The following is a 25,596-nucleotide window of genomic DNA, read 5'->3' as shown; positions in this document are numbered from 1 at the left end:
CTTGCTTTTCCAATCAGATTGTTTTGCCATATCATATAGGAGACGAGCGCACTCATTAGTTTGAACAAAGTGTCACTTAAAGTTAGAATAAACACAATCACACAGTTTACACAACTCAACAAAGAAGGTGCCTAAATATGAGCATTAACACTTCCTTTATTTGACACTTGAATGGGTAATTTATTTTAAGGACAAAGTTTGCAATATAAACAATGAAAACTAAAAATACATAACTAACTCCTCAAATGAATCAAGTACATTTTATATTATTTTGTATTAGCAGCCTTAAATGCATCTCCTAGATGATGTCATTGGAGGAAAATTGAATTGTGGTTGTATTAATCAAATGTAGCCTTAAATGAAATAATGCTAATGTTGAAAAAGATTGCTTTTTATTTTTTATTTTTAGCAAGGACTTGTTTATCACTTATATGAGGAAGGATGTAAATATGTTTTCATAAAAGTGAATCATGGCAGGATTTTTTTTATCGTCTTCTCATGGCAGATCAATTTAATCTATTATAGGAAGGCAGGGAACTATAAATATATGGTCAATTAAGATGATAAGTTATTTTATTATTGTGGATTATTATTTTAACCTGCATAAAACATGAGACATAGGACAAATAAATCAAACTACTGTGCCATGTAAATGCTCGGCAAAAGGCCCATGCCTCAAATTTTAGCCACACTTTATAAAACATAATTAAAACAAATTGTGATTAGTGAGGACTGCTAACCCCTCCCAGGGGTGAGAAGGGAAATACCTCCATTGGGTGCTAATTTAATGCACGAGCTGTTTACTCCTTGTATTGAATTGATTGTTTTCCATATCAGGTTGACATGAAATTAGGAAAATAATCAGTGGTTGAAAAATTAGCTTCAAGATTTGTATCACATGCAATTTTTTAACTAGAAACGTTCAATGTGAAAAGCCTTTTCCATTTAATACTATATGTGTTTGTTAATGAGCACGATGACTCACAACAACAAGGTTGAACCGTATTTCTGAGATTTAGTGCATTTTCACACCTATATCTTATTTACTCTGGTCTGAATCAGTGGAAGAGTTTGTAAACCTGTTGCTTTTTCCTATAGTTTGGTTTCGATTCACAGAGAAAACTTGGAGTGAATTGAAAGTGATCCATAATGCATCACTACAACCCATGTGAGAACATTCAGTCTATTTATTGGCTCGATGTGTTTGTGGTGGGAGCAACAAAAGTAAATACAAGGAAAAGGTGATGTGTTCTGGAATGTCATTGAATTTACTCCTAAAATTTATATTTATTTGGGCAACATCAAACACTTTGAGTACTCTGTTCCACATCCTAGACTGCAAAGTATACCAGGCTAGGGGAAGGCATTTAGCTCAAACTTGTATTATAGACCCGGTAATTAGTTTGGACTCTCAAACAAACTGCTTGTTTTGATTACTATGTTTGATCCACACCAAAGGTAAATATGAACCAGAGTTTATTTAAATGGACTGAATAGTGTGGGTGTGAAAACATTAGAAGAAGTCTAAATCAAGACGCCTCAAGTTCTAAACATAATACCATTCCCTCCTCTTACACTTTACAGGTCACTGAATTCTGTACCAAAGGTCTAGTGCTACAGCATACATGCTTCTAAATCAGGGATTTGACTATGCTGCTGATAAGGACACTTGTTTATGTTTGGAATACAGACTGAGGCTCCAACAGAGGGGTGTGGGGTTGTCTAAATCATTTAAATGCCAGATTAATATTTTACAGATGGAGAAGACTGAAATATTCAGAAAACAAATTCAAAATAGCCTGATAACAGAATTCAAGTCTTCCTTTTTTGCATTCTGGGCAAAATGGATCCTTCAGAAAAGAAATGATGAATGATTATTAAACATTGTCGGTACAATATGAACATATCTGGGATGAGACATACATGGTAAGTCCCACAATTATGGTACAGGCTTTTGCTTTTTCGTGTTTCATGTTTACATACCACAGTGTACTCATCAACACGGCAAAGTCTGATTGAGTTATTCTCAACACGCTCATGCAGTCAAATGTTTCTCACACCCTAAAGGCATTTGCTTCATGCTGACATTGGCACAATACCACATCGTTCCTGTGAATCACAACGACTTCTGTGTCAGAATATATATAGAAAAGATGAAAAACCTTCTTAATATATTTTAGTCACTCTAATCCATTAAAACTTTAATTAAGATCTTAAGAAGATGGAGCATTTTCTAATTTTTATACACATCCTATTTTGCATTAGCATCCCGTTTAATTAATCTTCACTGCTGCTGAAATATTTCCACCACTATAGCTTGTGTCATTTTAACAAATGAAAATATTTTGGGGGAAAAACACTGCCATGATCTTTTATGATAAGCAATGTTGTAGATTGTGAACTATGTAAAAGCTTGTAAATGTGCTTCCATATTCACGTCATGTGCATTGCTATTCTCTACTCAGAAACCACTATATCTGAAGTTTAATATACTTTTAATGTTTGCAATGTAACCAAAAATCCAACAAGAACTAAAATAAGATTCCTGCAAGAATTCACTTTTACAACATAGAACTTCATGGTGGTGTTTTTAATGAAAACAGACTCACATTATGTGAAAGTTAAAGATGTAACAAAAAAAAAGATGTAAGGTCATTTAGGGATGTTTCACTTTAATTCCTTTTAAATTAATGAAATTGACTTTTTGCCCATTAGTCCATTACCCTGACAGTCAAAGACTCATCCTGACTCACGCTGACCTCACTGTTGGAGCTGCATGCTTTTTGTTCACTGCTGAACTGCTTCATTATACTTATGAGAGTTCTGTTTTGTAATTTCCTTTTTTTTCTGGCGACCTGGAAAATAAATGAATCTGTTTGGAAAGCAAATTTTGGTTCTCCTGTTGTTTTAAATGTGTTATAAAAATCACTTAACTTCACTTTAAAGGTTAACTGATGCCCCAATCTTAGGCTGTTTGTGTTCTGGAGCTGGCTTCCTTCAAGAATATTTGCATGCAAGCAAATGAAATTTTGACCACTCTCCTCATCCTTGCCACTGGGAAGGAATTTTACAAAATGATGCTATCACCACCATCATGTTTGACTTTAGTGATGATATCAGTGAGGTAATGAGCAGTCTCTGGTGCATGTCAGACATAATGCCTGGAGTTCTGCCAAGCATCGTTATATTTTACTTATCAGAGCAGAGAATCCTTCCCACATGGTGTCTGAGTTCTTAAAGAAGGCCTGTTAAATGACTACGTCAGTTGTTAAATGCTTTATAACGAAAAGCCTTTTGTCTTCTGTCAAGCACCACTACAACAAGACAGTGTTCTAACATGGCTGTTCTTTGTACAGGTTCTCTGCATATTTGGTCACCTCCTCTATCAAAACCCTTCATTCTTACTCTGCTTTGCCCATTTCTTCTTCTTAGTTAGTTAGGGAAACCACTGTGTTCTCATGAAGAATCAAAGCTTTAGAAATAGTTGCCCTGATTTACTCTAGACTTTTGCCATATTTATTTATTTATTTTTCTCATGGACATGACGTGTGGTGTCCAAGGCTTGTTCATTTTGCCCAGGCTCCAGGCTACTTTAGTCATATTCTAGATACATATGAAAGCATAATTAGGGCACACACAATCAAATAACTTTGCAAAATAATACATATGGCAAAATATTTTATTATTCAATGTAGACTGGTGGAGAAATATGTAAAAACTGTCAATTTAAGGCTTATTCTTTATGTGCTGAAGCAAATACACTTTGAAGCAACTATAGTAGTGTCTGCAACCTTTCATTGCTTGTAGCCAGTTTTTTCATAAGTCCAAGGCAAGTCAAAAAGGTAATGTGTGAGGTTTGGCACTGTCCATGGTGCTGATCTGTCTGACAACCGATTGACGGTACAATAAATGCATTTTTTTAAAAGAAAACTAATGTAAAAAGATTGTAAAAAGTATCACAGGATCTGCTGTTGTGTAAATTGTCAGATAATTAATTAAAAGCTCTGTTGTGACATTGCCAAATAGCTTTTTGTTTGTTCAACAGTCCGAAACTGAAAGAAAATCAATGCGCAATCAACTAAAAAATATCAAACAAAGAAAGGCAAAAAAACTCCAACAACAATGGAATGAATGTTCACGACTTTCATTTTATGAATAACTTAAAAGTGTCAGCAAACAAAACATGGGAATTGCTTGGGAATTTTGACTTCTAGGAAAACATTCGAGATCTTGGGAATGAGGAGATTTTCTCATATATTTAAAGCAGCTGACACGCTGTACTCAGTGTACTGTACTGTGAGTATAATTGAGGGATCATTTGCAGTCATGTGATGAGATTAGTCATTCTATACATAAAATAATTAGCTATAACAGTATTTACCATTAAATATTAGTGATTCAATTATCTAAATTATGTAGATATCAGCCAGTGATGCTGGCAAGCTCTGTCATAATTCTGCACACCTTCTAGAAAAGGTACAATATTTTTATGTTTCTGTTTGTTTGTTGGTTTGATATTTGTTTGCTTTCTTTCCCCTAAATCACAGTGTGTGGCAGTGTGCATGTAAATGCAGCTGTGTGCCCTGTGTGTCAAGACTAAGCTGAGATGAAAAATAAGCTGAGACAACTATTGAGTTCCCTCCCTCCTGTGGTCTCCTCCTGCTTTCCATTTCCTCACCCCCCACTTTTCCATAGACTGTTATCCAATTAGGTGATTCTCATTGCTTTAATCGATAGAGACGTGAACGGGCAGGCTGACATGCATACACACACACACACACACATACAAATAACCCACCCCACAGAAAGCTCCACCTGTTCCACAACTAGTGTCTAGTGTGGATGGACTATAGAAATTAGAGATATCGGGTGGGGAGTGAAATGTGAATATAAGTGACAGGAGCAGACCCACAATTAAGTGCCACACAGGATGGCAAAAGGGAGGGAAAGTGTGTGATTAAATCCAAGCCACTTTGCACACTTCTGACACAATTCTGTACAATCACACACACACACACACACACACACACGGCCATCAGGTAAAGGGAGCAGTAAATCATCTGAATAAATCATTCAAAGACATAATTTTCTGTGAGACTCAAATCTATTTGGACAGCTCTTTTATATGGTCTACAGTTTTAGAGATGCAGATACTGACATGTGCCATTTTTCTATAACTCACTTTGCTGTAACAGTTCTTATCCTTTATGGCTTAGAGATTACTTCCAGCAGTTCAGATGTACTGTAGCACAGATGCAGATTTAGATATAGATGTGGTGGTCTCTCAATTAAAATTAGCAGGCACACTCTACTGTGGTTTATAGTATCTTACGTATTTGCTGTGACTTTGACATGTATTATCAACATGTATCTTGAAGTGAGTAGCAGTAAAAAAAAATCAGAATTCACTCTCTATGGAAACAAACTGAGGTAAACCATATTTTTAGTCGTCTAAGGAGCTTGGAAAGAAAAGCGTCTGGTTTCTTGAAGGCGTTTCACCTCTCATCCGAAAAGCTTCTTCAGTTCTAGGGTGGAGAGTCCCAGATTTAAGCCCTATGGGAGTGTTCCCCAAAGAGGGACAATAAACCCACTAATGATCCTCTACCTAATCACACGAGCCAAGGTGTGAAAATGGGTGTAGGTCATAATCAGCCAAGGTTTCGCGTGAACCCGCTGTGGAACCCTGCCACACCCTATCATGTGATTTCCTGAGGTCAAAAGGCCCAGGATGGTAAGGGATCTCAAAACTGGATTATAGATGGCAGACAGTTGGTGTCGTAAACCGCGTCTGTTCAAAGATGATTGTTCACAGTGGACATAGATGGCTTCTTTCAATCCTTATTCACTGACTACAATGACCTGGATGACCGAGAACCTTTACAGACACTTATTTTTTGTCCTTTTTAATGGTAGAGTCTATTTATGTATAAAAACATGGAAATTCTGTTTTTAAATATGACACTGGTTTACTTTCCTAGATTTACTGTAGGTCAAAGAATCTGTCACACCTTTGAAAAATAAATTACTAAATTAAACTACCTGACATCTCTAATGACTAAGAGGTGCATTTTGTGATATTTCTTTATGCATAAAAAAAACCTAAGATAATAAATCAACCAAATCGTATATAAATGACTGTTTAATATACAAAAGACAGAAGAGATGCAGAGTGTGGACCTGAACTTGCTTTGTTTATAAATCTTACATATCACTAAAATCTGGCAAATTGCATTCTTTGGATCATGAACCTGGCTTCTTTAACCTGTCACTTCCACTGAGATTTGAAACATCCGAGATTCTGCTGAACCTTCTGCCCTACAGCATTATTACATCATGACTTTTTTTTTAGCTTGGTGATCTCCAACTAATCCCTCTACTGAACTGCATCCACCAGCCTCTGCTTCAGACACATAATGTGTCTTAGAGAGAGTCCCAAGTGCTGATTGCATAATGAGCTACTACCTTTGCAAATCTGGTGCTAATTACACTTAGACTGGCGCCATAAAGTGACTGAAAGGCGAGGTGCAAATTGCCACGCTCATGTATGTAAATCTAGCCCTTAAAGACAACATGTTGTTTATGCTGCTGTTCATACTTCTGACTGCAGTAGGTTTTGACATTTATTGTCAATTATCTTTAGAAATCCCTCATGAAAAGCCCATTTAGTGCCACTAATTTTTGAATTTATATGGCAACAAATTCGAATATTCTTCATTGGTGGCCTGTAAGTTAGCAAAAAGATAAGTGAAATGCATATAAGTAATTTCTGAAAATGTGCTAATTGTAGCTTATAAGGTTCATAACAGAGAAAATGAATAGTTAAATAGTACTTCTGTTTGAAGCAGTGTAATTCACCGCTTTTAATCTACTTAAATTGCCACCAATCTATTTAAATTATAGTACGTGAGAAACAGGCAATGGCAAGGTCAACCATGTCACTACTTAACCAGAAAAATAGGCTGATAGACAAGTTCAGCAGCCACAGCTACACTAACAGCCGGGCAAACAGAAGAAGAATAGGCTGACTGGCAGAGAAATGACAGGCAGTATGCTCAGTACCAGAACAGAAAGACTGCGAAGATTTTTTATTTTTTGCAGTGCCCACAAGTTTGGACAGACTGACCAACACACTGATGGGCTCTGAGGCCTGTAGGAGCCAGTACAAATGAAAGTAGGGAAAAAGAGAGAGCGACAGAGAGAGAGAGAAGCAAAATAGTTATTAATCAGTAATCATTAGATTCCAAATTTTAAAAGATCAATTGAATTTAGACTTCAATGCAAAATGTGCATTGAATGTGCACTATCAGCAAGACTAAAGGACAAATAAAGACACGTATTGGAGGATTCAGAAGCATGCTGGTGGCTTAGTGTGCCCGGTCAAAGAGCAAGCACTCAAATGCAGTCTCCTGGAGCGCTGTCACATCTCTCTTTAGTCACTGTCTTTATTTCACACGGTTCTAATATTCTAAATAAGACACTTGAGATTCAAGCTGCTCAGTTTCACTGAAATAAATAAGGAAGAAACAAATGCAGAAACACGCACGTAGAGCCCAGCTAATGGAATGACTAAGGTTGGAACTTCAAAGAATTACAGCCTGAGTACCAAACATCACTGTAGACCCTTATATCAAAGCAACAGCTTTAACAAGGCTCTTAGAGGTACACGAGTGCACATGCACTCATGCACATACAATGCATCCACACAAACTCCCCTGAGGGAATCTCTAAAATGGAGATACACTTACAGTTTGGGCACCATTGTTTGCTATGGGCATGAATCCTGCTGCCTGTTTTGAGTGAAATGCAAACAACCCCACAGATGTATTCTCTGTTTTTCCCTTTTCTGTTTCACCAAGCTAATATAATGTTTTGTGTGTGTGTGCTCTTACTTAAGTGTGTGAATGGATGTTGATAATAGGGCTCTTTGTATTTGATTATCAGTTAATTAAATCACGGAAGGGATTCTAAGTCCTAACATGAAAACTGTCAGAACTTAGAAATCCATTCAGGGCTTTTTCCCCTTTCTTTTTTTTTTTTAAATCTCTAAAGTCAATTTTTAAAAAAAACTGCAAAGTGAGAACAGTGATTCTGTTTTATTCACGTTTCTAACTTTGAACCCATTCTACCCTCCTCTTCACCTGTTTTCTTTAATCAATAAGAAAAAAGGGATCCAATACTGAAAGAAGGAATACTAATTAATGCAAATCGTCTGTAGTGATTTTGTGGTGCAATATTAACAAGCTGTATGCATTTGATCACTCTGAATTCACTTTTAAATATGCAATTACTACAATTTCTTAACTGACCTTCTTCTGCTTGTAGAATAAAGGGTCACGGGGAAGGGCTGAACCTCATCCCAATTACAACGTATGTAAATTTAACAAAGCTGCAAATTAATCACAGTCAACTGTGTGTACTATAAAGTATATTTCAAATATAAATATGAGTACGATGTATGCACAAGTATCAGACGAAGCAAATAAACTAACAGGACATGAGTACGGGTGCAGCAGGATCACAACAAAATGTTAGATCTCCGTTTCTTTCTTTTTGTGCCTGCTCATTATTGTGCCTTGATCAAATCTCTGTTTATTCTAAGGCAGCCCGCCAGTCAAAAACGATCGCAGGCACATGGATGCTTGTGTGACGATCAGTTTGTCTTTCCATTTCACTTTGTGCCAAAATACGAGCTTCTCTGTGAAAAACTTGAACTCAGTATAATGGTTCCCAAATCATGGATACTGGCCCATATGTGCAGCAGTTGTGTCTGCTCAAGATAGCCTGATTGTTGGATTTTGTTAATTCCATGTTCTATAGAAAGAATTTTGTACTACACAGTAGATGTTTGTAAGAGTGAATCAACCACGACATTTCTAAAATCAGATAATCCTTACATCCTGAGAGGAAGACAATAGCTGGGAATGTATTTATATTGCACAGGCTTTTGGATGACTATTAGACAATTTAGACAAATGTCCTGATTAGCAATTCACACAGTGTAGTAGAAAAGAATGTGTGTGACACAGCCTGTTGTCAGATGACTCATTAGTCATGTAGGCAGTGCCAATATTTCTGCCTCATTCCTATATTTCGTCATTTGCAATATTTCTGAATTCAAATGCTTACAGCAATAAAGTGAACATGTCATTCAAAGTTGCTTAGCTGAACTGAGTGTCCACATCATTAAATTACATCTTGTAATTTTTCACTGCACACTTCATTAAGCACACAATGCCTTCTGTTTAAAAACAATGATGATGACTTTAAGATAAATTTTTAAATAAAAATAATGAAAGTTGAAGGTAAATGTTTATAAAGAAAGCTATTCTTGGGTTCTTTTGTTTCCTATCTCCAGCAGCACCAGCTTAAAGTTAATGTATACGTTTATTTGTTCACGTCTTGCATGATGTTATGGTGTGCTCACTGTGTATGTTTGTTCATGTATGCCCTGTAGCACTGTCAGCTATGTCACAGTGCCAATTAATACACCCACACATTCTTTCTCTCTCTGCTTATTTTTAATGATGTTCTGGGTTATCATAATTTATGTTGTGCTACAGAGCCCATTGGTGAGAACAAGGGTTGCTGCTAAGAGTTTAAGCATGTGATCAGCAGGTAAACAAACAAAAGAATTGGGTTTCAGACTCCATTGTTCTGCTACAAAGCAGTCAGGTCAATATATTTTATTTCTGTTCTTAATGCCCAATTAAAATACATTTATATCTTTAGGATCCTTCAAGAGCTGCATCGTAAATCTGTATCCTAGCTAAATGAGCTACTAAATGAGCTTTACAACCATACATTTGCTAGTAAAAAGATGGGTAAATGGTGTACATACTTAGTAAAAGTGTTGCGCTATCTGTTGTTTCTTTTTATGCATACATGGGACTACCATGTGTACAGATCTAACAAGCTTAAAAGTCAATATTTGGTATGACCACCTTCATTCTTCCACAAAGCCTGGACTCTCCTCGGCAAGCTACCGTATAAATTCTTAAACTAGTCTTCAAGAATAGTTCCCCAGTCTTTAAGGACATTCAAAGCTCTTCTCTGAATTTTGGCACACTTTTGTACCATTTTCTGTCAAGATGATCCCACACTGCTTGAATAATGTTGAGTTGCTGAGGTTAATTTGGAATACCTCAGCCTTTTCTCCCCATTTTCCTTCCTTAAAAAGGGCTTCTTGACAGTTTCCCCTTGATTGAGACTATTTCTGATGAGGGATCAGGATACAGGCCCTATGTCAGGTTTTGTTATTGCTTTTAAGTTATTATAATTTCTTAAAGATATGTCTATCAAATCCCATCTTTCTGCTGGTAAACAATTTTGCAGGTCTCCCACTTCTCTCCTACATTTGTCCAGTTTCCTTAATTTTTTAAGGGTATCCAGCACACCAAAATATGGCAAGTTTTTGGCTACAGTAATAGCTCTTTCGGAATCACCTTGTTAGTGCAAAAATACCATTTTATGCCTGTCAGACTATCTTGCTATCTCTTTTTTGCATTCTTCACAGATTGCACTAAAGAAAGGAGAAAAAAACAAAAACAACTACACAAATGATGTGTTTCTGTGACAGGCTGCTAGTAACATAGTGTCCAAAGTTACAATTTAAGACTGGTTCTTTGCTAAGTTGTCTGTTAGGTGTAGATACAAAACTGGTTCATCCCTTGGGAGAGATGTTTATGCTTGAATGATTCATAGGTCAGTGTTTGGTGGCTTAACAAACAAACTAACAAACAAAATAAAGGCATTCCTCTGAGGATGTCCTTGGAAAGACCACTCTGAAAAATTAAAAGAAAATCTGACTCTTTGGAAGGAAACAAAATAACAACTTTTGTACAGTGTATATGCACTGCAAACATGCTCAGATTTAATAATTTTGTAAATGTTTCTGTTCATATAAAAAGCACACACCTCCAGTAGTCCTCACTGAATCCTGTTTCTTATTACTGTGATAAGTCAACAGGTCAAACTAAGCTTAGTTATACGTGATTCTTTCATATTGAATTCCAATTTAAAATCAAGCCTGTTGGTTTGGATTGTGAACCAGCAGCTCTCTCTGACAGGCATAGTTTGTAATAAATATAAATCCCACATGGATGACAAAAAGTTGTATAATTCAGAATGTCCACTGATTGAAAATATGAACATTCTAGAGTCAATTTCTTCTACAAACTAGATTTTAATTAAATAAACTGGCTGGAAACCAAAACAAAAAAGAGAGAGGGAAAAAAAACACTCATATCCTCAACTGATTGTGATGCAGGTCAACTCATAAAGGCCTGCCAGCAATGTAAAATAAAAAGAAAATATTTTTAAAAGTTGGCCAACTTTTCAAATGTTTATTTTTTTCCCACATGAATCAGTTTATGTTCGTAATATAGAATAGGTCAGGAAAATGCTGAAATGACTGTGAAAGCACTGCATGCTTATGTGTTTCAATTTTACACTGATAACAAGATTAAGATTGTCTGTAGAAATACTGTAAATTTTACACATTTTTAAATATATCTGCATTGGATCAAATGGAAATTAATACATGTATTTAACTGTGTTACATAAACAATTAAGGATTATTAGAAAATCAAAAAAGGGGCTGGGGTATCAAAATAAACGCAAATGATTCCTTTTTTTTAAATCTAATTAAAGCAAACGTGTAATTTGGAATATGTGAAGCAAACACCGAATTACACCCATCCCTATATAAGGCCAATATAAGAAAAGCTATTTAAGAAAATCCCCAAAATGTTGATTCTGTTCATCTGGGCGTAGCGTTTACAGTGGGAGAAAACTCTACGTCCAGATGAACAGAATCAACTTTTTGAGGATTTCCTTACCTGGATGACTGAGCATGCATCAACGTGTTTAAGAAAAACATATTTCAATTTGAAACAGATACATTTTATTAGTCCTGTTGGTCCAATGCATAAATGTTACAGCACGGTATTATCTCCCTACCTTCTTGCACAGCCTGGAAAGGGTTGTTCCCATCAACGAACTCCACAGAGATGGTGATCTTCTCTGTCTCCAAGATCTCGTTGTTTAAATTGAGATCCGCCACAGCAAGGCGAAACACCTCATCATCTTTCCGTGCTGACTCATCAAAGATGGCACCTATTAGAAGAAGAAGGAAAGAAACAAAAAATGCATTATCTTTTGGGTTATTTTTACAGAACTCTGAAGTATGTAATCTACAAAGGGAATTCTTCAAAGAAATGACTCAAAATATAATTCCATCCAAGTGGATTTAGTGTTCACCCTACCTATAGAAAAACTGCTGATGCCTTTTCCACCTGTGCTTGCGTTCCCCAACATATAACCACCGTCACCCCCTTCGGAAAAAAACCCCCTTAGTAATGTGTTTACAGGGAATCTCCTTCATTTGCATTCTTTAAATGGCTAACTGCCTTATAATACTGTTATTGGAAACCAAACGCAGCAAAATTTAACCAATTATATTACCCACATTCATGAAATCAGCTTCAAATAAGTCTAGAAATATAGACTTTAAGTATTAAGCCCCTGATCTGGCATCCTGCATGAAAAAGAAGGGACTAATGGGCTTACATGAATGTTCATTCCAATGTCAAAATCTACCTAGTGTAAGGCACTGACTCAGACAAAACAGTTGCCCCACAAGGGGAAATGGAAGAAGAACTGGTGTGTGTTAGTATCTGTAGTGGCAGATAAAGTTTCCACTAGTGAATACTAAATTAGTCATAAAAATAAATGTCAACCTGCAGTGCTGCTGAGACAGACAAATGAGGCAACGTGGGGTGTTGACTGGCTAGCAGAGATTCGGTCTATGCTTTGGTCTGTTACACACAATTAACCGTATGGTTTTTTTTTCTTCTTTTACTTCTCTTTAGCCTCTCAATTCAACCCAGTTTATCCCCTGAATCCACTGGGCCACTAATTGTGTAAGCCAGCGCAGTGAAGCACTGCTAACCGCATTTCATTGACCAGAAAATAAGCCTCATACTGTATAGTGTGGATGTGTGTGCCTGTGCATGTGTGTAAGACACAGGTTACAAAACCCATTAATAACCAAGAAGGCTGCATTGGCTGAGGGCTGTTTTGTACCACATTTAGAAAACTATATCTGTAATTGGCTGTGCATAGCCTGATGTTAATACCACAAAGGTTGTGGACTAAATCCCAGAGAGCCCAAACTTCACCATCTTTATTTTGCAGTACTTTGGATAAATCATCCAGGAAATTATATATTACATTATTACAATAAGATTAGTCGGTTCTTGTGCTTTAGAAATCCACTTGCCTGTTTAATCGTTTAAAAAATCTCTTTCTTATGCTCTTTTTTAGGTTACTGTAATGTGTCAAACTGTCAATAATTTAATTGTCAATACATTTCATTAGAAAAAGATATGTAGCTAGCAAAATTCATAAAACCCTAAATATCATCACATCTGCAACAGTTTAAACAAAGTTTTGAATAAACTCAACTTCTGAAGGACAATCCATTTCAGCACAGCCTTTATACGCACACCTCATTCAAAACCACATGCAGTTAGGAATGATACGTTAACTGCCTCTGCGTCAAAGGCCTCATTAAATATGTATCCTTCAATCACTTGATTCCTCAGCATTAGGCAACTGTAAATACCAGGCAACTGATTGAGTCTTGGTTGTTTTTATAATCATGCAGTATAGATGAGGTGAGACAAGCAGGCCTGGACAAAGCGATAAAGAATGAAGCACAAAGACATTAACTATTCCATTAGTGATAAATTTTGAATAAGGTCCCAATCAGTTTGAAGATGACACTGCTGGGAGAGGATTGGTACAGATTTTAAACTGGATCCATGACACTGTAAAGGTTATATGTCTAAAGGACAAAAGCACATCGAAATGTTTGACATTAGTAAGCTGATTTATGACTTTCTGTGTGTTTTGCTTTGTGGATAAAGTTTTATAATTTTTTTTTGTCTTTTTTTTTTACAAACATGCAGAGGGAACAGTAAATGGCTCCTTTAATCTAGGTTTCTACAAGGATGTTTCCATAGTAACCTGCTCCCAGGCATATGTTAAAAGCTTTACTGCATCGTACACCACTCTCTTTGCATATGGTTTGTTTCCTTGTAAAGTGTGTATTTCCTTTATCACACCAGCAATGCATTTTGGGATCTAGTGACCACAACGGTAATAAAAAGATATTGAAATGGAGAAGAAGACACCGTATTGTAGTATTTTTTCATGTCACTTTTCTTTCTTCTGTTATCCCCTATATCATTTCTCTATCAAAGCTGCTACACCTGCACGGTGATATATTAGCTACGTGGATGTGACTGAAAATAACACTCTTTAATCGAGACACAGTGTGCATGCAGAAAGGGAGATGAGAAAAGAACATGTAGGTGATAATGAAAAAAAATGTCCTTGGTCTGTGAAGCAGATTTGAATCTTCATCCAAATGTGTTTTAAACATGCTTTTATGCCTTAAGGCTGTGGTTCTCAAGCTGTGGGTATAGAGTCACTGCAGGGGGGCATGAAAGTCCAAGGTAAAATGTGGACAAAGAATTGGAATTAAGTCTGGAAAATAAACACACTACAGTTCGCTGACTCTTTCTCTCACCTTTATTTCACTAAAGTTAAACTTGGCTCCTGTTGTTCCTAATGATTGAAGACTAGCATAAACCTTTGGAGGCTTCTGAACTCAAACACTAATCAAACTATTTAGGAATCTCCCAAATATCACCATCTTTAATGTGTACATATTAAAAAATAATTAACTTTTCACAAGAAGAAAGCACAAGACAAGAGATGAGAACAGACGATGGGTAAATGTCTGCTGTTTACTGTCAGCTATTTTGGAACAACAGCGTTACTGCATGCTGATTAGCAAACACGGACACACACACACAGACATGCACACACACAAACAACACACAGGGCCCTGGCTTTTCCTCCCTTCCAGTAATGTGATTGTGAGTGCAAAGGCAGACGTCACAGCATAAATCAGCAAGCCAGGATATAAAAGTAGTGAATCTTGCTTAACACAGATGCCTCAAGGGCAGTCTCAGACACACACACATACACACACACATATACAGCGTGTGAGCAGAAGTACTAAATCATCAACATTTTTCACCAACCATGCCTTCGACGTCAACAGCATTATCAGCAACAGTGGTCAATTTCTAGTGATGTAGGATTCAAAAACTTAAAGTGTTTTGGTCAAGAAGTATCGATCAAATGTCATCCAATGTTTAAGTGTTTAGTATTCATTTCCTAGTTTGTTTACATTGATAAAGAGGTAATAAATAACTTGTTTATCTACTTACTGCCAAACAACCCACTGGGATGGATGAGTGATGCTAGAGGTAAAAGAAAAATGAGGGGAATGTGTTGTCACACGAAGCCACAAATAATCTGAAGTTAGAATAGTCTTTTCTTTTGCTCCAGCCAATATCTGTTGGAATCTCAGTAATGTTTGCTTTTACATGTCCTCTCTTTTTATTCACTGTAAATATATGCAATTAACAGACAAAGCAGCATCTACATGTTCATGTTTGGTCAATTTCTCCTTGTGATTTGAAAGTAACAAAATGTTGATACACACACTCAATCATACATATACATATACATATATATATATATATATATATATATATATATATATATGTGTGTGTGTGTGTGTGTGTGTGTGTGTGTGTGTGTTTGTGAAAGATCAAAGGATGATCATTAGTCAGTATGTGGGCTTTAATATCAGCTTTATTGCCATCATTGTGTAATCACACATGCATATTTATCTGCATAATTATCTGGTTTGCACAACAGAAGTTTATCTAGAGGTTAATTTAAAAAAAAAAAAGATTTTTAACAAGGCTAAGAGTCTACACCCACGCTAGCAGTTGCAGCCGTGTGATGCTGTGATGTAGAGTGCAATGTAACCACTGCAATTTACTATGTAGGCATGATAACTTTTATTAACATTTAACGTGCTTAATTAGCACTATATAACAAAAAATGCTGCTTATCAAAGAAAAATGGTTTGAATTTTGAAAAACAAAGGGATTACTGTTCATTCTGTGTAAAACCGTATATGTATAACTCACTGTGGTTTAGTGAGATGCCGTGTGCGAGAACCATAAACATTTGCAATATGTACACAAAGAGTTGAATTGAATTTTTGTTTTTAAAAGGAGAGATAAGTGTTGCCATGGTGCAACAGGAAAAGTCTCGGCTACCAGAGTCAATAATCTTCAACTGAGGAACAATACATATGGACCAAAATTCACAGTATCCTAGGCAGTAGTGTGACTCTGACATAATAATAATTGGTGGAGAGACTCACAATGCCATCTATGCTGCTTTGGAAAATCCATTCCCATCTCACTTAGTTTTTACACCTGCCTCCTGGCCTTTTACGCTCATCCATTCAAGCTTTTTACTACTGTAAAGCTCCCCCTTGTTCTTTTCTCTCCCCATCACCACATGCCTCTATCTGATTCTCTTCTTTTCTTAAGGACGACTCGAAACGGGGCACTGAAGAAATACCTGAAATATCATTCCTTTGTCTCTCGAACAAACACACACCTGTTGTTGAAACTGCAGCTGATGACAGTAATGTGACAGGAACACTGACAAGGATAATGTGTAGGAATACACACACACACACACACACACACACACACACACACACAAACACACGTCACAGCATAAATCACACGATGTATTACTGATTTGTGACAAGGCTAGATCTAAGTGTTTCCGGCTCAATGTGATGATGAAAGCAAGGTAGCGGCAGTGCTGAGTGATGATGGCGATGAACGGCAGAGGTTATGGTCCTACAGTGTCAAATGTCCTGTTTGTCGCACACAAACACACGTGTGCGAAACACACAAACACACTGTTATTTACAGCAGTGATGTGAGAGCTGAAAGGGAGCGCATTTTGACACTTGGGAGGACAGTATAGAATTAATGTGTAAGTGTGTGTAGGTGTGTGTGTGTGTCAGAAAGGAAAGGGAGGAGGACAAAGAATTAATGGTCACTGGTGACCAGAGCAGGCCAGTGGAGTATGACAGGAACAGATATAAAAACAGCTCTAATATTTATCATATGACCTCACACTAGAATACACTCACATACACAATTCTCATGTAGTTTTGCTAGATACAGGGTCTATTGTGTTCCAGTATTCCCAGAAACATGGTTACTGTTATCAGGGTTGTGCATCTGCAGTAGGTTACTCTGACCATATCAAGCATGTGTGTACAATTAAATGAAATATGGAAGCAAACTGTGTGTGTGCGTGCTTGACTATATGTCAGAGGGATGCATCCGATTGCCGTCTATCCCCTTGTGCATTCATGGACAAATCTCCCAGGTAACCTGATTTGTGCAAGAAAAATCTTTCGTTCTCCTACTTTTTTCATCTCTCCTCCCTGCTTCCCTCCTCCTTCCCTTCTTTCATTATAGGCACGTAAATTAATTTGCTCTATCGTTAAGGAGGCGAGCACCCAGCAGAATTTGTAGTTCAGCAGCACGCCAGTTCTTTGTCAAACTGTCACACAAAGCTGTGCCAAGGTCGCCGCTTTCTTTGCCATGTCTCTGTCCCTGTCTTACCTTTTCCCCTTCTAATCTAGACAGACCTTTGCCTTACTGCTTCCTTTGTAGAGACCTACTGTTGATACCCAAGGCTTTGCTTCCTCCCACACATATGAATATACTTTTAGTAGGTGGAAAATTTGCTGTGTGTCTTCATTCATTAAGCATTAGGTGAAATAACTAGCTCATCTGAGATACATTTAAATTCATATCCCTTGGTGTGCAAAGGACAGAAAACTGACAGCAACATTTGTTTTGTGTTTCTCTTTAAGTCAGCTTTGGACTGTTTTTTGGCAAGGTCCAGCTGATTTCCAAACAACAGCTGACTCAGCTCCTGTCTGGCCAGCATTGCCAGGGATCTGGAAACAGTAGAGTAGGTGGCTGTGAGCCAGTTATGAAAATATACTGAAGCCTAAGCCAAGTTATAAGTAAATGATAATTAGAGTGATAGCAATGTACCACTTGAATGACCTAAGGTGTATCTTCAGTGTACCTGTGTATACCCTTGACAGCTACTATGAAATGATAGCTCTGTTTGATAATGAGTCTATCTTCTCCTTCTTATCTATCATATCAGCATGTAGACAAAACTTGCACTGATCCATTTCTTGTATTAATTGTGACCTGAGTGTGAAATTACTCAGGCCCCAATCACAGAGGCCATCTGGCAACACGGGTCACAAGGGAAAATATGTATTCCGTTGGCGAGTGGTTACTGGAGGGTGATGTAAGGCAGAATGAAATTGATAAATTCCAATCACACGGATCTATACGTATACAGTGCTGCACGTAAAAACTCATTTAGATTGCTTTAGTTGCTAGCAGACTGCCTGCAGTTCGTATGAAAGATCTGAAAAGTAAGACAAGCTGTAAAACGGAGAACATTCAAACTAAAAGTTATGCCTTTCCCAAACATGTTGGCTGCAGTGGTGAGGTACCACTTAAGCTAGCAGTCAGTGTTTTCTATGCAAACTACAATGAGTGCCACAATCACAAAAACGTTTTGATGCAGCACACATTTTGCTACTGATTTCACCTAGCACCTTCCAAAAATCTCCAGCAACCACGTGAGTGCACCTCCTCACAGACAAATGTATGGAGTAGGATACAGATGAGGCAAAATAATATTGAACAAATAACAACATGCTATGTTACTGTACGCACAATAAAAGCTTCCATAATGAGAGTGAGAGGGACAAGTGTTGTCATTGGGGCTTTTGAAAACTTTTACAGACATAAAAGAAACGCTGTTTGCCTCACAGCATGAGTTACGTCCAAACTGCTGTTACCTACCATGCTATGTTAGCTCTCCCTCTAGCAACTGGTGCACAGTTGCTGGCATAGTAAGCATAAAATACTCATGGCCTATCCAGCTTTTTGAGCCAGAATCAAACTGATAATCGATCCAAATATTGGATTATTGCCTTCCTACTTCCTGATTTGGAGCTTTACCTGTTGAAGAGATTCCCTTTCTTTGTCAACTATCCTAACTTGCTCATTTCCTCTCCACCTCACCATCTCTCACATTTATACTTTTCCTTATGTCTGTCTCTTTTCAACATTCTTTTAGCCACTTTCCCTAATTCTCTTTCTCTTTGTTCTTTGTCCTCTGCCTTTCTATCATGCTTCGTCATGCCTACATTCCCTTTCAAGCTGTTTTCCATTTTGTACTCTTTATTTAGCTCAACCTTCCTCCATTTTTGGTGCTCTCTACCCCATGTTTCCTTGCTTGCTTCCCTCCTCATATTTCCCTAACTATCTCTTCTCTCTGCTCTCATTATCACTCTTCTCCCCCACCTTCGTATTTCATGTGATGCAGCGTGTGACATCTAATCCAAGTAAATCTGGCCTGGCTTGAAAAGACTCGATGTACTTAAAAATGTGTACATGTCTTTGTGTGTAGCAGGCAGACAGAGGCTTTCTTATTACCGAATCAATAATTCAGATGTTTCCTGCATCATTTAAAACAAATCACATATTCTATTTTTCCAACAAGGGCTGTCAAACTTGGCCAAAAATAACTTTCGGTATTTCCTTTAAAACAAAGCAAAGCAAAACAACACAAAATCCTAGTGTACTTATCTCTGCTGTTCCTACTTCGCCAAACAGTATGCAGTATTGCAGGTGATTATGTTTCCTAGAATCAAGAAGCCATGTTTTCAAATACAACAGAAAACTCTGAAAGATATGTCCTCTATTGAGAAAGGCACAATTCTCTCTTTACTTTCTTTTGCAGCATTGTCATAATGAAGCAAAAGCCTTGCAGGCATATTTGAATGGTGGTAATATCCAACAACCAAAGGTTAGGTACCCAACAGCAATTCATTCACGCTATATTAAAAATCAAACTCAACTGGAATCTAACAACCAAACCTTGACGTCATCAGCGTATGAAAACATTAACCCTTTAACAACCAAATAAATAAAACTTACACAAAACTGGCTTGTTTTTTGTGGAAGACTTTTTTCAGTATTTGATACTGATGAATTACAAACAACAACAAAAATGAACAAACAAAAATGAAGGAAATGTGTTTAAAAGGAAAGTGTAAGAGACACTGTAAGGGACTGTAAGGGACTTGAAAGATGGTAAAGATGGTAATAAAAACAGGTATCAAAAAACATCTGAATTTAACGTTCATATCTGCTTTTAACGCACGAAGCCGGTCTACTTGAGCACCTTGAGTCTTTAAAGCTCACCCTCCTGATTAATGCCGAACATTTGGGAGGATTTTGCCTGAAGCGCTGGTAAGAGGCTCCAGATTTGTACACATCATAAATGTCATATTATATTTCAAGGAAGGATGGATTTTATACAATCCGCCCTCTCTTGCCCTCCTTCCCCAGCAAACTGCATGTCTTCAGCATCTTCTGACATTTATATTCCTGCCGTAGTCTTCTTCAACCTCACGCTATCAAACTCTATCCTCGTCCCAATTCCCTATAGTTACAATTTCAAAACTTCTAAACTCTCCACCCCTTTGTCTCTTTTTTCTCTCCAGCATTTTCCTCTACTTCACTTCACTCCTTCACACTTCTCTCTAATTCACATAGCTTCTCTGCTTCTCCTTCTTTTCACCCAGCCTAATCTTTATCCCTCCATCACATACTTGTCATCTATGTCATCTAACATACATGATTTTTTTTCCCTGTCATCACCTGCCATCCTCTGGCCCTTCTCTCGTCACTTATCTTTCTGTTCTTCCTCTCACATCCCCCGTCTTATCCATTTTGTCATCTTCCCCGCTTGTTTTTCCTCACAACCTCATGTCCTCTCTTTGTCCTCTACAGGTTTTTGAGCTCTGTTTATCATTACACAAGCACTTCAATAACTAAGTAGTACTCTTTTCCTGTCCTTGGTTATGCTGCCACAACGTTTCTCTTCTGCTTAAGCACTTAAATACTAGTGGGGCTACACGAATGCATGCAAGAATAGGAACATGAATGTTTTCAGTGAAAGAAAGCACTCGTTCTAAAAGCGACACTAATATAAATGAAAATGAAAAACAAACTCCAAAGCAGAACTGTCATGATCTCAGATCTGTTTTTTGAGGTTTATTTCCTGCTTGAGTATTAGGTGTTCTTAGTTTTGTTTCCGGGTTAGGTTGTGATTTTCATTTATTCTTGAGTATTTTGGGAGCCTTTACTCTTGTTATAATTTAGTCCGAGTTATAGAGTTTAATTTGTTTCCTCAGTGTTTCCTGTCTTATCCTCCTTTGTCAGGTCCCCTAGGTTAAGTTTATGCAAGTGTTTTTATTTCTCTGTTTGGTTTTTACTTTCTGTTTTATTTTGGTAGTCATTTGTTTCTAGTGCCTCGTGTTTAGCTTTGCTTTCCCTTCTGAGTTGTTGTCAATCTACCTTTGTTATCCTCCTGTGTCTATTTCCCTGATTACCCTTTTGTCTATAAATTGTGCTGTCTTCCCTCAGTCCTCATCTCAGTGTCTGTTATCCATGTTGTGTTTCACCAGTCAGTTTTGAATTCTGTTCATTGTCCTGGTGAAATTCATATTGTGAAGTTTCCATCAGCTGAAATAAAGGCTTTGCTTTTGTTTTTCAGTGCATTTTTTGTGTCTGGATTTGGGTTCAAGTTCAAGTTAATTGTCAAGTCTATTCATCTATCTTCATTTCCCTGTTTAGTTACTGTCTTCTCGTTCTAGTTTAATTTGGGAGTCATTTGTCTCTAGTTTCTTGTGTGTAGTTTCACTTCTACTCCATTTTCATTGTCTTTTACTATCTCTACCCTTTCACATATAGATAGTGCTATTTTGCCTACGCGTTTATCTTGGGGTCTTCAATCATTGCTGTGGTTCAGTTTTGAATTTTCTTCACTGTCCTGGTGAACTTTATATTATTAAGTTTCCATCAGCTGAAATAAAGGTTTGTCTTTTGTTTGTCAGTGAATCTTTTGTGTCTGCATTTGGGTCCTCAGTCCTGCAACTCACCAGGATATCATCAAGTAGCTCTGTAATGATTTCCTAAATCCACATTTTAGTTTATACCTCAAGTCATTAAAATGGATGAATAAGAAAAAAAAGAGTATATAACAGATGTGATCGCTTGATTATGATTACATCATAAAGGAAAACCGTACTTCATTATTCTGACCTATTTATAATTAATGCTTAACATAAACGTTCTAAGAACATGTGTTAATGAAGGATTAACTGCTCCGTATGGCTAACTAGCATAACGGAATGCAAACATGGCTTATTAGCATATCATTACTTAGTGCAAGTTACTTATTTCTCATTCAGCCCATCATACACAAGCCACTGAAAAGATCCAGTTAGCTACAGCGACAAACCATTCCCTACATTTCTCTTCCATGGCTATTTTGTAATAGTCATGTACTGAGTTGGTGCACTTACTTTTTATACCCGCTATATGCCTTTCTTTGTAAGTTAATGACAGACCGATGTAGGTGGTTCAGCAGGGGGATAATCACAACACAGAACAGTAACATGAGACTACATTTGCAGTCCAAAATTAGGTTGGATTTTAGAACCGCAATGGTAGTATCAGGTGTATATTTGCTTCATAAATGAGTGATCTATTTTTTCTTTTTCATTTACTTTGTCTTACTATATTGTTCTTCATTACTGCCACTCTATCTGCCCACACACAGCATGGAGCAGAGTTAGTACCACTTTTGTTTTCCTCATTTTCACTCCATCATTCTTTTTTCTGTCTCGCTGCCTATCCTTTTATCTCTCGCTCTCTCTCTGATGAAACACATTTTCTCTCCTCCACCCATCACTATCCCTCTGTCATGCTCTCTCTCCCACCACCTATCTCTCGAGCCCTCATTCCCTCAAGGCCTCTTCTCAGTACACTACCACCCCCACGGAATACCTTCTGTTGCAAACCTGCACTCAGCTTGCTCATATTCACTACTAATACTCACACTCATGCAAATGCTCACACACATATATGCTCAACAGTGAGCTGTGAGTCAGTTAAAAAGTCATAAAGAGCATAATAAAGCTCCTCTATCTACAAACCTATTAGCAATGGGCAATCCTCGCGGTCGCACAAGCATGCTAGAAACAAAAACACTGACATATTTGGACACGTGCACACACATACTCTTCATACATGCAAAAATTAACCTGCCAGTCTGCGTTTCCGTGCAGGTTTAAGTGGTTATAATCAACTCCTAATGAATCCTGATGTTAGATATTCATTACAGAGATAACACGTCAGTGTTTGTAGCTACATGATGGATAGTTGCCAAAGCGGTGATGTCGTTGTGAACAAGCAGAATCTTGATGCACTTCTCATTCATCAACTGAGAAATTCCTTCTGCGTTTTTGAGGTTTGGAAATTCAGCAAAGATTAAAGTTAGAGAACGACTGTAGTACAAATCACCTGCTTTGGGAATTCTACCTGGGATCTTATTGAAATGTTCTGTACCTTTCTTGAGAATTTAAGAAAACTTAGAATGACACATAGAAAACTCACAGAAACATCTAATACATTTTCCAGAACAATAACTATGACCATAAAAGCAACAATAGAATTTTTTAAATGCATGTTCACAGTATTTATGCAACCAGAACAATGCAATATTTCACTTTGGCAAACAGTTTCCTTATTGTAACTTAAAGAAAAGCAGGGGGTCAATGGTATAGCCATCTGATATTTTTATGGTCAATTAAAGTGACATTCTCTGCTTCAGCTGTAATTCACATTTAGATGACTACAATATTTGATCTAATGTTATCTATCCAAATAATTAACTTAAAAGCCATTATAAAAGAAGAACAGAGTTTGTAAAGCATATTTAAATATAAAATGCACTTCTAGGATCACTTTTGTGGGATCCACATTTGATTAGAATGAATGAAAAGGCCTGGTTTCCATGATAAAAAACTGAGCGAGCAAGATTCAAGGAATTTTGAAGCTGAGTACATAAGCCCTTGACATTTTTTCAGGCAGTCAAGTAATAAAGTTTGCTGTCAAAAGCCGTGTGCAGAGATCGAGGCTTAAATGGCTTGAAAAACCCGTTATGAAGGTGCTTAATTAAAAAAAAAAAAAACCTAAACCAACACAAAATCTAACCTGAAGACAAATGTTTTACCATTTTTTACAATTGAAAAGATGTTTCTTGAAACCTTTCAGCCATTTCTCAAAACTATCAAAATATAAAAGAAAAAACTGTTTTCAGTTTTCATTCACAACACCTGAGTGAATGAGTAACAACCAACAACTGCATCAAAACAGTTTCCAATGCTCAAGAGAAAATAATTTTCAGATCACACACACAGTAACTCAAAAAAATGTTCGGCACTTTCACCCTCATGTGGTCATCATACAGTTTACAAAATAAATCTACATGGCACATTTACTATTAGAAGAAATGAGACATTGTTGTTTTTGTTATAAAAGATGTAATTCCATTAAGCAAGGTATGGTCTATCATACCCACACAATTTCATCTTAAATTACTGCTCATGGTCTTGTTCTTGTCCTCCTTTTCGCCCACCGTCTCTTACAGTACATTCATTATTCCTACTCTGCTTCTCAAGATTGTGTCTATAGATCGTTGCAATCATTAACCTTGTGCTTGCAGCTTCTGCAAATTTAACTGTGAAACTAGAAAGTGCATAGTTAAAAATGTGTTTAGAGCTTTGCAAAAAAAGTTGCAAAAGGTATCTGCAAAGGTCTTGATGCATGCTCAAAGTAAGGAATTCCCAAAAAGTTGTTCATGTTCATCTGGACATCATCTGGAAACACTACGTTCAGATAAATAGAATCAACTTTTTGAGTATCTGCAATGATAAGTCGTTTTACTTTATTGAGTAAAATGACTCAATAAGGCCTCAGTCACACAGGCCTAGGAGGCTAATTAATGATCCCCTGGCAAATATCGGACACTAAGTGTATATTCCACAACCGCTTGGTGAGTAGTTTCTTTGCCATTGTTTTGGTAACTGGCAGGTTGTCACAGTAGTTTGTAAGATACATGCCAAATTCCCTGCAAACAATAAAAGACTACTTTTATTACCCAAGTGGTTGTGAAACTAGTATAGCCTATTCACCTTCAAAGTCAAAGTTGGCTGGAGAAACGCTCGGTGGGGTGGGGCACAGTCTTTACTTTGAAGGTGAATGTTCTCAGGTCATGGTGGTTTGCGTTCCACCTTCTTAACTTTTACTACCACTCAAACAAGTAGTTAGAGAGTGTTTGCAGACAAGTCGCTGTCTTCGTCCAAAATACAAGCAAATACAGCAAACACAAGGAGGGTTTTGGTCCAGCACCCTGCTTACTGTTGATTTCCCCCAGCATTAGCCAGTAACCTCCAGCAACAGGTCTTAAGGTCTTGTGGCTGAGGTCTAAAACTATTCAGTACAAAATGTAGTGAAAGACACTGATCATTAGAAATCACACTTTGAAGTAGTAGTGTGGACCCTCCAGTATGAAAAAAACAAAAACAAAAAAAAATAGCACGATGTTTAGTTGACCTGCCTTAGTCGCAGTGCAAAGGAATGTGAAAGATGAATGATGTCAAGTGGATGAGTCTGGCTT

General features: G+C 37.2%; 1 protein-coding gene across 3 annotated transcripts in view; it reads right to left on the bottom strand.

The window, feature by feature from the left end:
- Positions 1-25,596, bottom strand: part of grid2 (glutamate receptor, ionotropic, delta 2) — a 483,691-nt gene that overhangs the window by 385,427 nt on the left and 72,668 nt on the right. For all 3 annotated transcript variants that reach the window (XR_003213195.1, XM_005452094.3, XM_005452093.3), the window contains exon 2: positions 11,959-12,114. Coding sequence is in view for 2 of the 3 variants with exons in the window: in XM_005452094.3 (XP_005452151.1) it covers positions 11,959-12,114 (156 nt within the window). In the remaining variant the exon portion in view is untranslated. The remainder of the gene's footprint in view (positions 1-11,958; positions 12,115-25,596) is intronic.

Source organism: Oreochromis niloticus, linkage group LG12 (assembly GCF_001858045.2).
Source record: "Oreochromis niloticus isolate F11D_XX linkage group LG12, O_niloticus_UMD_NMBU, whole genome shotgun sequence".
Lineage (NCBI taxonomy): Eukaryota > Metazoa > Chordata > Actinopteri > Cichliformes > Cichlidae > Oreochromis > Oreochromis niloticus.
The sequence above is the reverse complement of the archived record's forward strand: the minus strand, read 5'-3'. Positions and strand labels throughout refer to the sequence as shown.